The sequence below is a fragment of the Lynx rufus genome, unplaced genomic scaffold (assembly GCF_022079265.1).
Source record: "Lynx rufus isolate CCGP_SWC_20201006 ecotype Redwood Valley unplaced genomic scaffold, mLynRuf1.p SCAF_20, whole genome shotgun sequence".
Taxonomy (NCBI): Eukaryota; Metazoa; Chordata; class Mammalia; order Carnivora; family Felidae; genus Lynx; species Lynx rufus.
Window position 1 is genome coordinate 2673570 of NW_025814835.1, and position 14137 is coordinate 2687706.

Sequence of the window (14137 nt, forward strand, 5' to 3'; positions counted from 1 at the left end):
GATTTTCCCTTGTGGTTACTATGAGGCTTACACAGACTATCTTAAACTTATAACATACTGTTTTAAACAGATAATAACTTCAATAGAATCCATAAATTTTACACTTTTACTTCTCTTCCCCCTCACATTTTAGGTTACTGCTGATAAAATTTATGTTTTTTCCATACTATGTAACTGCAAATGCCTATAGTTATGGTTATTTTTACCACTTTTTTTTAACTTTTAAACCAGAGTCGTAAGTAAAGTGTGCACCACTATTGTTGTAATGCAGAATCTAACTATGACTACATATTTACCATTACCAGTGAGACTCATGCTATCTTTTTATGTTTTTATGATGTTAATTACTGTTCTGTTGCCTCCACTCAAAGAAATCCCTTCGGCGTTTCTTATAAGAAGGTCTGGTGGTAATGATCTCTCTCAGCTTTTTATGATGGTAATAATGAGCTCCCTCTGAATATCATGCTTGCCTTATGACTCCAATACCTCCTTAGTCTACACATTATTGTGTTTAAAATTTAGTTTTTGAATTCGAAGAAAAAACATTTAGAGTACAAGAGAGCATGTCTAGTGAAATACAATCCCTGACACACAATAAAGTTCACAACATTCAAGTTCAGTAAAAATTACTGGTGCTTGATACCAAGATACAATGACTCCTTGAAAATCATGGTGTGCTCTCCCATACTTTTGTGCCTGGGAGTGCAATGGTAATGGATGTGCAGAGGAAGGGAACTTTACTGACCACAACCCTGGTCTACAAGCCAGAAGATCCAGAATTCTAGTTCTACCTTGAGTACAAACTAGTTGTATAACGAAAAGCAACATCATAACTCTTTCTAGAGCTTAGTTTTTATATCTGTACAAATGACGAATGTAGAGAAGTTCTGAATGACTATTTTCAAGTTCCTACACAGCTCTCAAAGTTTTTCTGACCGTATAATACCATACCACCAACTGTGCTTCCTTAATATGCAGACTAAATTACTTGCTATGGTAGTTTTAATGCATTCCAACTTTCTGAAGTGACAGTCTTAGCCTAAGTGACATATTGTGTTTTAAGTAACTTGGCTAAACTAGAACAGCTCGTCTCTCAATGAAGTCAAATAACTGTAACTAATCTGTGCTAAAACCCTCTCTGTCACATTTTTATCAAAATCTGTCCCCGGAAGGTTATTAAAGTCACATCTTTTCTACAGAGCCCCTGAGGAGCTCAGAGTCTGAAAGAAGAGACAGACACAAATATAAATGACAATGACGTTAAGCATTGTAAATAATTATTTACAATATTTTACCTTCTATAATGCGAAGCCCTCTCTATATGAATCATTTCCCTCGTGTGTCTCACTCAGCCTGGACCAAAGGAGAATTCTGTTTCCACTAATTTGATTTAAGTTTGGTTTCCCAACTATCTATGAAACCGACAAGTAAAATGTACCCATTTTAACCTGGGAAAAAGTCTGGAGTATCGAGACTGTAGTTTAACTACGGGTTTAGAAAGTTAAAGTCAAGAAACCCACAGATGTTTAATTTTATTAATGGCAACCTGAAAAAAAAACTGGTAATTTGAGGGTAACTTTGAAAGCATGAAGGAAAATTCTAGGGCCACTAAACAAATGTTGAATCTGTCCTGACTTTCAGAGACTTTCCTCATTTCAGGAATGACACAAACCATTGAGAACCTATAGATTATGGTGAAGATCAGATACACATTAAATTAGCGTGTTGTTTTGCTTTGTGAGCTACCAAACGTGGACAAGAACATCAAGGCCTTCTAACCTCCATGGGAGCTTTGTCAGTTTCTAGGGTTTGAACAATTAATACCCTAAGAATTATAGTTTCCAGGAAGCTCAGTACAACACACACATAAAATCAACAGGGAATGATACTCTGGGGAGGATGACGACCTTCAATCTTTTGTCTGTTTTGGGGTTTTCCATTTCTTCTAGAGTCAATCATGATAGAAGAACATGATTCTAGAAAAGATCCATTTCATCTAAATTTTCAAAAGTGTTAGCTATCTGAACTACAGCTAACACATTTAGCTTTGTTCTGTTATGTTTTCATTGAGTTACAATCAAAGATTGTGTCCTATACAGTATCTACTTGTGAAAATTTGAAATTCTTCCTTATCCTAGGATTTGACCAACTTCAATTCCGTGCATGTTTAAAAGAGTATTATCGAGTAAAAGATTCTATGAAGCTATTAAATAACCCTTTTTTTATATACGTGTACTTCAAATCCGCTTCAGTTTCACCGTGTAGTTAAACTGATCTAATTGAGGAATTTTCACTATACTTTACAATTTGAATATTTCTCCTTTCTTCTAATTGTTTTTGGTTTATATATGTGATGCTATGCTCCTAAATAAAGATTCATGACTTTTTTTTCTTTAGATTCATGATTGTTGAGGAGTGCCTGGATGGCTCAGTTCGTTAAGTGTCTGACTCTTGGTTTCCACTCAGTTCATGATCTCACAGTTCGTGAGTTCGAGTCCTGCATCAGGCTCCACACTAACAGTGCAGAGCCTGCTTGGGGTTCTCTCCTTGCCCCTCCCCTGCTCATGTTCGTTCTCTCTCTCTCTCACAAAAAAATAAACTTTAAAAAAAATTCATGATTATTGATCATCTTATTAGCAAACTGTAATTCCTATTAATCTAAAATATCTCCCTTTATACCATATGACCTTTATTTATATTAAACTATACTTTGATGTTAATTTTGTTCATGGACTGGATTATCTTGCTTAAGACCTAATAAAATACAGAAACTGTATAAAAATATAAGTTTTATCCCAGAATTTAATGCAGTTTCTTTCATTTTGTTTAGCACTTTCTCATAAGCAGTGTTTCTAGATAATAAAATCATAGTTTAACCTTAATAACATTGAGCCTGGAAAAAAAAAGCCTTAAATGCTAGCAGTTTTCCTTTTTAAGTCCAAAGATGAAAGCAGCCCATATAAAACCTGCGACCTGTCACGTAGGGATTTTAAGATGAAAGTAACAAAGTGGATTGCGCATCTCACATGAAGAACCGTCGTCCACGTTGACGGTTCCCGAGACAGAAATTTGTCTTCAGTGAGGACTTACGTGCTAGTATCTCCAGCTGGACACATCCTTTCTTTCTTAACCAAGAACACAATTTGGGCAGTAGCTGAGACAGAGCTAGGATTTTCAGTTTGACTGTGGAACATACCGGGCCGTAAAGCAAAAGTGCTACACAAACACTTCATGAATAGCATGCTAAAACTGTCTCCCTGTAACCATCGGTCTACCACAGTGTAGACAAAATACTTATATACTCTCTGCAAGGTGCAAGAGGGAAGAGAATCTTACCTACGTCAGTTATGAGAATCGGCTCTTGCAAAGGAATGTCAGGGACTGGAACGTTCGTCTTGCCGACTCGAACCTTCGCCGGTTTACGCTGGTGCCTCATCTTCCTTAGCTCCGTGTGTTTAAAGTGAGAAGCAATGTGAGTCTTCCTGTGGCCTGAGGTCCGAAACTTTTTGTCACAGTGAGGACAAGCAAAAGGTCTGACTCCTAATAAAAATAAAAGTACGCGGCAGAATTATTTCAAGAACATACATCTCAACAATTAATGCCAACATAAAATTCTAGTAGTTTAATATTGACTTGAATAGTTTCTCGCTTCACACGTACAATTTCATGGATGTCATGCAGCTATTTTCCCCTGTCTGCATACAGTGCATACTATAGATGTTAAGGTATGTCTTAAGATCATTGGAAGTAAAAAAAAATGTGCTATCCTCGCATTGTAAAATATTTAAACCTTCAGATACTCAAATATTCAGTCCCTAGGAATACTCCAGGGCAGTAAGACTGCTCTCTCTCAAATCATCATCTGTAACGTGGAACAACGTCTGCCTCCAGGCTGGCTGCCAGGATTGTAGACACTCATGTTTAACTAGCACTCAGCAGCTCCGAGCATTTAGTAAACAGCAGTAAATGGTAGTTGTCAGTGATTGTAAATAATAATAATGCTGCTGCTGCTGACAGTAATAATGTCCTCTTCACAATTCTCTACTATCAATTCCCTTTCCTGAAGGAAATTCCTTCATTTACAACTTTATCGGGAAACGAAAACGGAGGTTCCAAAGAAGGGCACATAACAAAAGCAACAAATGTCAGCTTTTTTAAACACTCCTCCACATGATCAGCTCAGCCCCGGAACCCAAGGTGGGCAGGAGAAGTTCCTGCTAATGGATATGGGGTTTCTTTGGTGGGGCCGGGATGATAAAAACGTTGAAAATAGTTGGGTGGGTTGCACAATTTCTGAATGAAGTGAATTCTGAGTTCACCGTAAAATAAGAGTCCATTTTATGATCTGTGAATAGATCACAACAAAACGATCCTAAACGAAATTACAGCCTAAATATGAATGTTTTCATGCCTTCATCCTGACGACAAAACACCTGAAAGGGTGAAGAGGCATCAGCTTTGCCTCCCTGCCCCAGGCCTCAGCACAAACGCCCCCCACCCCACCCAGGTGTCTCCTTACAAAGGCCCACCTCCTCCACCTCTACATGCGGTGGCCCCCAAGCACCCCTCTCTTGGCCCTCTGCCTCCTGCGTTCATTCCGAGTGCTAGTGCTTAGTGCTTCCCTCATTCAGACGCGGGCTCTGTGGGCATCTAGTCCCGTCACTCTGTGGACCAGCATATACCTGCAGCCTAGCCTACCAAGGTGATCACAGAGACTTGGGAAGGGTGTTTGGCTGTTGCCCGCAGGCCCCGTGAATCGGAGGGGACGGGAGGGGAAGGCCCCGAGCCCCGGGCACCTGTGTGCAGGCGGATGTGCACTTTGAGGCTCCCCGACGTGGAGAAGCTCTTCATGCAGTACTGGCACTTGAACGCCTTGATGCCCGTGTGGGTCTTGATGTGCGCGGTCAGGGTGCTCTTTACGGCAAAGGCCCGGAAACACTGCGGACACTTGAAGGGCTTCTCGTGGGTGTGAATGCGGATGTGGCGCACCAGGTCACTCGGCTTCCGGAACTCCTTGGTGCAGTAGGGACACACGTGCCACCGGACACCGTTCTCCTCGCGGATCGAACCTGGGGCCGAAAGAAAACACAACCGGTCCGGCTCGGCCTGTCTGGCCCTTGTGTTTTCTACCCACTGTTAAGGCACTTGACCGTCTGGGGTTAGATCGAAACAACAGCGTACCTATGAAAGAGCTATCTACCTTTTTTGCCACAGCAGAAGATATACGATCAGTTAGGGAAAAAGGTGAAATTTCCATCATCACTGAAATGACGGAAGACTATGAGTGAATCCTGCAGAAAATCTTCACAGTCACATGAGAACACAAATCATGGCCCGAGGGACGGAAGAGGGCTAACTGGACAGGTAAGATACATAAACCAAAGGTAAGTGTACAAACTCAGGCCACTGTACATGTGAATAAAAGCACATGTGACCAAACGACTCCAAAGTTAACTCGGGATATGAGGAGACGAAGGTGGAGAAAGCACTGTCTGAGCCCATCTGATACCATGAATAACAAACACGTAATCCCCACGCAAGTAATTGGGAGACCATGAATTCTTGCCCTACGAAAAGGCATTCATAAATACTTATGACAAAGAAATAGCTCACGACTAAATATAAAAGACTATTTTGTAACTTTAAATATTATCGTTCAACTTTCAATCAGGTTTAAAACTATTCCCATCAGGGGCGCCTGGGTGGCTCAGTTGGTTGAGCGTCTGACTTCGGCTCAGGTCATGATCTCAAGGCCTGTGAGTTCGAGCCCCGCATCGGGCTCTGCGCGGAAAGCTCAGAGCCGGGAGCCTGCTTTGGATTCTGTGTCTCCCTCTCTCTCTCTGCTCCTCCCCGGCTCATGCTGTCTCTGTCTCAGAAATAAATAAACATTTAAATAAATAAATAAATAAATAAATAAATAAATAAATAAATAAATCTATTCCCATCCAAAGAAAAATCACAAGTTTACTGAAATATAAGTAAAATGATTTCTAAATAATAAAAATTTTAAAAACAAAATTCAGCAGAACCACTTTTTATCTTTTATAATTTTGATTAGCTTTATTTATCTGAAATTAAATAGGTATTTACAGTGAGGTCAAGAACCCACTTAAAATTAGAAAGATTTTGGCCAGGTTAACAAAATTCATCAGGAAATTTTAACTGTTTATTTAACTGTGTCTTTACAGACATAGCTTTATTAGACAAAAAATAATTTGTTTCCTTCTGTTATTAGTAAATGCAAGGAATTCTCCTTATATACAAGTGAATCTACAAGGAGCGAAAATGTATTTTCCTGAAGACGATGCTCTTTGCAAGACTAACATAGGAAATAAGGTTAGGTAAAAGAAAAAAACTTATATTTTTCTAAAAACAGTGACGCAACAGAAACTAGGTCAAGTCAGGAACACACGTAAACCATAGGGAAAAGAGGAGAAAATAAGGGAAGTGACTTCAAAAATGGGAGACAGCATTTATTTTATGGTGACACCGTTTACATTAAGGAAGTCTGAAACTTAAGGCTGTTTAAAACCAATGGGTAAAAATTAATTCATAGAAGTGCAGCAATTACCTTAAGGTCTTATTTATGATACATCAAAAAAGCCAAGGTATAAAAACGCGACAGAACTAGAGTATCTATGAGCTAATAAATTTGGGAACCCTCCCCATCAGGTTTTCATCCAGGCAAGAATGAAAACTGTACCTTTAACTATCTAAGATGACAGAACATTCAACTGTCACCAGGTTCTAATTATTTCCAGGAACGGACTAGAACAGAAATTACAAACTGGCGGCCTTGCAGCAGTCTCCACACGTGGCCTGCATGGGCTTTGTTTGGCCCACGCGCTGCTACTAAAATATTAAATCCAGATTTTCGACCCTCTGACAAACTGAAAGGTCTGGAAACCAGATGTGCATTTCCATGCGGCAACTTTCCCTGGTGCTGGACAACTGCTTTTCTCTTCAAACACATTAATAAATTTAAGAAGAAAAAACATACATTATAATCGTCTTCAAGATGAAAAGGCAATTACTACAATTTAATAGCTAGTCTTAATTTCTAAAAAATCGTCTGAAAACAGGAAGAGCTGAACAAACATATCTCAGTATGTTTTCATTTAATAGGAAGATACTAAAAACAATCCTATTACAGTCCAGAAAATATCCGCTATCACTGCCATGAATTTATTGTGTTCTAGTGATACAAGCCAGTGAAATTAGGTAAGATACAGAAATATACAGCATTAACTAACTACAAAGGGAAAGGTAAAAATCATGATTTACAAATGATATGATTAAATGCCTTAAAAAACTTAAAACTGAGAAAGAGGCACACATTTTAATACGTGGAAATCAACATCATACCTACAAGCAAAATCCAGAAGAAAATTTTAAAATGCCACTAAAAAATGAAAAAAATACAAAGAAAAGATCTGAAGAAATGGAAATCTACACCCTATTCTTTGGTACAAAGACTAAAAGTTATAAAGACATCAATTCTCACTGGTTACATCACTTACATATAAATACCAAAAGGACTTTTTTAAAAACTAGAGTTTTGGAGCTTTAGCAGACAAGTCTAAAGTACACATGAAAAAATAAGTATGGGAAAATCGTTCAAAACACACCATCAAGTGTAGCAGGAAAGGACTAGGCCCATAGGCAAGAAAGCATACCAGTAGTAGACATGAACAAGAAGACAGATTCGTGCACAGAACCCAGTCCAGAAAAGACCCATACAGGTCTGGAAGGGTAACGAACAGAACGGTATCACAGTGTTTCAGTGGAGAAAACAGGACTTAGTCCATAAATGGTGTTTGGACAGTGGGGTGCCCATCTAAAAACAAAAAACTAAATTGAGTCAGAGATTCAGCTTAAAATATGAAAGTATGAGGGGCACCTGGGTGGCTCAGTCAGTTGGGCGTCCAACTTCGGCTCAGCTCATGATCTCACGGTTCATGGGTTCAAGCCCCGCAATGGGCTCTGTGCTGACAGCTCAGAGCCTGGAGCCTGCTTCGGATTCTGTGTCTCTCCCTCTCTCTCTGCCCCTCCCCCGTGCTCGCTCGCTCTCTCTCTCTCTCTCTCTCTCTCAAAAATAAACGTTAAAAAAAATTGAAAGTATGAAAGCGTTGGATAAAAGAGGTTATTTCCCATAATGTCCACGTTGAAGTCTAAGTATTGTAGAAGTCCAAAATCTGTGAAACAATGACCAATTTGGGTATAGAAAATATTTCTCCCTTTTAATTCAAAACGACAAATTAGAAAAGAATATATGCTCTCAAAATACTATCATCCTTAATGTATCATGGCAAATAAAAATCAAGTCAGGCTAATGAAAAAATGTAGGTGGCTCTTCAACATGAAAAGTTGCTCAACCTTTTTACTCCTTATTAGAGAAATGAAATTAAAGCTACAATCAGAAACCATTTTAACCTATCAGATGAGTAAAAATGGTCCCCAAATTTTGATAACAATCCCTTCAAAAGGCTGTGAGGAAATGGACAGATACCCTAATGCACTGTGGGTGGGGGTATAAACTGTCAGAAAGCCCTGGAAGGAAAAATCAGCAATATTTACCCCATTGTTTTTTTCTTTTGATATGAAGCACATTAGTGATACAAATACTGAAATTTGAACAAGATCTGTGGACTGGATCGATTTCACTACCCTGATATTGATGTCTATACTCTGGTTCTAGAAGACAGCATCCTTGACCTTAGGACACACACACTAAAGTATTTGAAGGGGTATTAAATAAATTTGTATTTATTATCACCTGTATTTGCAAGATTGCAAATAACCTACATAATTATTTATCCATAAAATGGAACAATCTCTAGATATTTTCTAAAATATCAGGTGGAAAAAAGTAAACTGCAAGAAAGATTATATATAGATTTTATACACACACACACACACACACACACACACACCCAGTATGCCCCCCAACATACTGAAAAACAATACGATACATACTATATAATAACATGCCTGTACTTGTTTAAAAGACAGAGACCCCCAGTGACAGCAGCTGCCCTGGAGAGGGGTTATGTGGAGGACAAGGATGAACAGGGGACATTTCACTGCACACCGTTTTGTATCTTTTGATTACGTGGCAAGAGCAAGTTTCACCTAGTTAAAAAATAATTTTTAAATTTGTGCATTCCATGCAGCAGTCATCCCGGGTCAGGCACTATTCCTCACACTCAGGTCTCTCCCTTTCGTTCTGCCACCGCCCCATCGCACAGACGAAGGTTAGCGAACCTGCCCCAGGTCAGGTGCCAATAAGTGGAAAAGTCAAGGCACACGTTGACATCTGTGTAATTCTAGAATCTGCGAGCGATTCTCTCAGAGCACTCTGTCCTCCCAGCTCCACTTCTAGGAGAGTGCTTACCACATGCCAGCGACCACGGCAGGCAGACCCCTGCCCGTGGAGGGACTCAGGTGCGGGATTCGAGCACGCACGTGCAGCAGAGCTCAGGGACCTGCGTCAGGGTGGACTCGCCCCCGGGGGGGGCGGGGGGGGACGACACGACACTCAGAAACATCCGCATTCGAGGGAAGGGGGGCCTGGCCGGCTCGGCGGCGGAGCACGCGACTCTGGGTGTCAGCATTATGCGTCAAGCTCCACGTTGGCCCACGAGTCGAGATTATTTAAAAAAAAAAAACATAAAATGAAATCTTCAAATAAAAAAGTCTGCATTCGAAAGGCAGTTTTTGGAGGTACATTTACCAGGCAAAGAAGAAGCAAAAGCCGGGTATGAAGTTCTGGAAACAAAGCTCACAACGGCCACAGCGTGAGAGGTCTCGCGGGGTCCGCGAGACGCAGAGCTTGAGGCAGACAGGGGGACGTGATGGAAAGCCTACGTGCCGCGACAGGTTTTCGGCAGGACGAAGAAAACCGTACCCTAGAGGTGTCCTCCTCACTCCTGAATCGGTTTCCACACCGGAGGAATTACTGGGGACGCGGCCAGCCGTGTCCCCGGCATCGGCCTCGGCCACGGTGGAGGACGAGGGTGACAAGGTGATGAGGACCTGGGTGCCGCAGGGGGGAGGCAGGACCGAGGGACGGGAAGACGCCAGTGGATTCGTCCGGGGGCCAGAGCGCACAGCCACTGCTGCCGGAGAACTGCAGGACAGCAGGAGAGACAGACAGACAGACAGACAGGCTCCTCTAGGACCCTCTCCAAGGGCCGCTTCAGACGCTGGACGAAGGCCCTGGCTTATTCTCGCAACGGAAGGTGTGCCCAGAGGCCGCGGGTGCACACAGAAGGTGCAGTCCGGAGGACATACAGTGACAGTCACAGAAAGTCGTTCTGCTTTCTACTGAATAACATCTACTTGAATAACATCAAGCTGAATACAAATACTCAGACTTAACTTCCGTTCAACGACGAGCGCGGAGACGCTCATATCTCAGGATCCACGTTCAGATGCTGAATCTACAGAGAAGACTTTAAACGAAGCAAAGCAGCCCAAGTGTGCCCTCGCTTTCTGTTCACAGCGTCTCCCTACGTGGCCCCAGCCTGGACGGCCGTTGTTGTCGTTCACGCCGTCTCAGCGGCGGACGGCACTGCGAGAGAGGTGAGCACCACTGGACCCTCGCGGCCTCTGACTCAGCCAGTGGGTCGTGGGGTGACGTGGAAACCAGAGGCCGCAGGATCCTCTGACAAAAGACGCCCTGTGGGAACAGTGCAGCCCGCACCTGGCGGAGGCAGGACACCGAATCTTGCACAACGTTGGGACACCCACTCGGAAGTGACAGGCCAGCGTCCTGAGGTGGGGGGGCCGTTAAATAGGCTGCTGGGCCATACGCCACGGGACCGCTTATTTGGAGTCGTACACAAAGGGACAGACTCTTGGTAAAGTGGACCGCGCACAATTTCTGTGTCCAGTCCCGCGGTCTACCGGGTTTCCCAGCGATCGGCGGGAGGACGCCTCAGACTTCCTGGCCGGATTCCCGGAGCGGGAAATGGAGGGGACGGTCACTGGCAGCTGGCTGGGCCACATCAATGAGGCAGGGAGACAGCAGGAATGCTCAGACGGAACCCCAGGCGCTGAAACGGGCGCCGTGGCAGCTATGGGCCCTGAGCACGATGGCACCTGCTCTAACGGCCCACGTGGCTCTGGGGCGGAGGCCACCGTGCTGGCCGGCTGACAACCAGACTCGGGATAAAGCACGTGTGTTTGGGAGTGAGGGGGGAGGAGGAAGCCAGGTCTGCAGGGAAGAGGACACGGCCGGCACTAGTGCTGTGTGTGACCGAGTCTCCCCGACCCCGCGGCTGTCCCCTGGGCCGGGCCCCCAGTCCCGCTGAACTGGCGACCCCGCGCTGCCCCGAGGTAGGGGCAGTAAGAGCGCTGTCCTGCCGCCAGATGCCCCCCGCCCCCCGTCTCACGGTGCTCCCTGCCCACGTGGCATCCCAGAGCGGGTGCTCCACCGGGGAGGGACGCAGGGACCGCCGGGGGTTCGCTCTCCCGGGAGATCCCCGAGGTCTCCGAAGCTGCAACTGTCCAGGGAGCAGCTCTCACCGCCAAAGCACGGCATCCTTCCTCTGCCGGCGGCCCTCCAGGGACGGGGGACGGTGGGACCGCTGACCTCCTTCTCACGGAGGGCACCCTGAACAGGAGACGAGATGCGCCAGAGCTCTCCCGGGTATGGCAGGGCGGCGGAGGAGGGCGACCCGCCGTGTGAGCGCCTGTGCAGGTGCCGACAACGAGACAGCTGCGGGGCCGGCCGGAACCTGGCGCCCAGCGTAAAGGCGGCAAGCGTTCGGGGAGGGGTCTGTCCCTTCCGCTCCTGGAGAGGCTCCAGGTCCCCTCAGAAGAACCTTCGCTGGCGCAGATGAGGAAGGCAGGCCTCGCCGGCGGACTGAGCCAGCTGTGGATGTGCCGGGGGGCCGGCAAGGCTCTTTGCTCCACAGACCTCGGGACACGCGGCTGTTCCAAAGCGCGTGTGGACCGCACGGCTTGCCGGCGCTCCCCTGCCCCTCGCAGAGGGATGCGCTCAGCAGGGGAGTCCCCGCTTCCGTCCCCGCGTGACCCATTGCCCACAGGAGGTGCCGTCCATTCCATCTACCTCCCGACACCTGCTCGGAAGCTGGGGCACAGGTCCCCCCGGGAGTTGGTGCCTTCTATCGACCAGATTACAGGCACGGTGATGCCGCACGAACCCTTGTGTTTGCTACTTCTGCTCACCTCTGCTTCATGCAATTCTGGAGGTGCTGCTCTGAGGAGAAAACCACCAATCTGCTGCTTCACGGAGGAGCCACGTTGCCGCCCGGAAACCGTCACTGGGTGAGCTGGGTCAGGGCAAGCAAGGTGCGGGGACACCGTCCCCGAGGAGCAATCCGATATCCAGACCCAAGTGCACAGAGGACGTGCTCCCGGACCGCTCAGGGCCGGTCCGAGTCGAGGGTGGAGGAGCCGGCCAGCGGCCTCGCGGATTCTGACCCCAAGGGCAGCGGCTCTCTGGGTGTTTCCCCAGCACCCGCAGCGGGAACCTCGGAGCCGGCTCCACGGGTGTGCGCGGCGTCCCCAGAAACAATCCACCCGGAAGGGAGCCCACAGTGCGCGGTGTTCACCAGAACACCCACCCTCCTCTCGGGGAGCCCTGCAAATAATTCACGAGTTTTCGCAAGCGCTCCAGAAGCCTGACGCAAAGGCGTCTCCCAGAAAGCCAAGCCTAAGGCCCGTCTCCCTCCTGCTTCGTCCCAGGAAGGAATTTATAAAGAAGGAATTTTCTGTGCCGGTCACACTGAACTCTTAAACACTGCTTTGAGCTTACTGCAGTGTCCGTACTATAACTTTCTGTAAAATGGGTGTAGTTTTCCCCAAGCAACGCAGGTGAGAGACAACCAGAGAATTTGCTTACAAGCCAACTCAGATCACTGCATTCAGAAATGCTGCTGAAATGTCACAGACCTATCCTAGTACCTAGAACCTTAAACTTCATTTACCTGACTCCTTAAGGCCTTTACAAAGACCACCACTGTTGAAAACTGTACTGTTTAAAAACTGCTGGATATAAATGTTTGAAAATTTTCCTGTATGTGTCTGCACGCAAAGTAGAAGAATACAATGATCAAAACTAGTTTCTTCTAGAGAGCAATTACATTTCTTCAAGTTGTTTTAAGACCAATGTACATTCTATAAAAAGGAACGGTTTCATACGCTGATTTAAAAGTGAGTACCGGTTATCCATTTTTTTTATTTAAAAAAAGGCATATTTTCTTAAATGAAATTGAGAAAAATTTGACCAAGCAAATTCAAAAATGTGTAATAAAAAAACACAATAGAGGGAAAACATGAGAGAGGGAGGAAAGGGGGAGAGAGAAAGAGAAAGGAAAGAGTCACATCAAAGCCCAAACAGAAGACGTGGTTTGCTTCCCATTAATCAATTACTGTGATTTACCACCTCACAGATTAAAGTAGGAAAACACATGATCATAACAACAGAGGGGAAAAAAGGCATTTGATAATATTCAACATAGAGAAGAAAATAAAAAGCCTTCTTACTAAACCAACAATGGAAGGCAGCTTCCCAAATTTGAGAGGATCTAAGAAAAGCCTATAGTAAAAAGCCAAATCCAACTGTGAAACATTAAAACCAAACCCCTTAAAAGGCAGGACGCAAGAGGCAGTTCTCATCTGCATTATGTAGGGACCACTCTCCCTACTTTGTCTACTTAACACTGTGGCAGAAAAGACACCTTAAGGAGTGTCGGATACGGTATTCAAAACACATATAAATAACAAAGAAGGGGCACCTGGGTGGCTCAGCCAGTTAAGCAGTTAAGCATCCGACTTTGGCTCAGGTACTCAGGTCCTGATCTCCCAGTTCATGAGTTCCAGCTTGCTGGCAGCTCAGAGCCTGGAGCCTGCTTCTCATTTTGTGTTTCCCTCTCTCTGACCCTCCCCCGTTCATGCTCTGTCTCTCTCTGTCTCAAAAATAAATAAACGTTAAAAAAAAAAATTAAATGTTCAGTCTGCATACAACGTGAGCTATGTGTCAACAGAAGTTAACGCTAGAACTTTTTTAAAATAATTTTTGATACAGAAACACAAGTATGATGAACTGGTCACGATGACCCTCACCGAGGCCTCCACACGCTTCGCTCTATTCCCGTCAGTACTCAGT

General features: G+C 44.9%; 1 protein-coding gene across 10 annotated transcripts in view; it reads right to left on the reverse strand.

Annotated features, from left to right (window-relative positions):
• Positions 1-14137, reverse strand: part of ZNF236 (zinc finger protein 236) — a 107063-nt gene that overhangs the window by 53966 nt on the left and 38960 nt on the right. For all 10 annotated transcript variants that reach the window (XR_006963302.1, XM_047086350.1, XM_047086354.1 and 7 more), the window contains 2 exons: positions 4797-5069; positions 3337-3540 (listed from right to left, as the gene is read on the reverse strand). Coding sequence is in view for 9 of the 10 variants with exons in the window: in XM_047086350.1 (XP_046942306.1) it covers positions 3337-3540; positions 4797-5069 (477 nt within the window). In the remaining variant the exon portion in view is untranslated. The remainder of the gene's footprint in view (positions 1-3336; positions 3541-4796; positions 5070-14137) is intronic.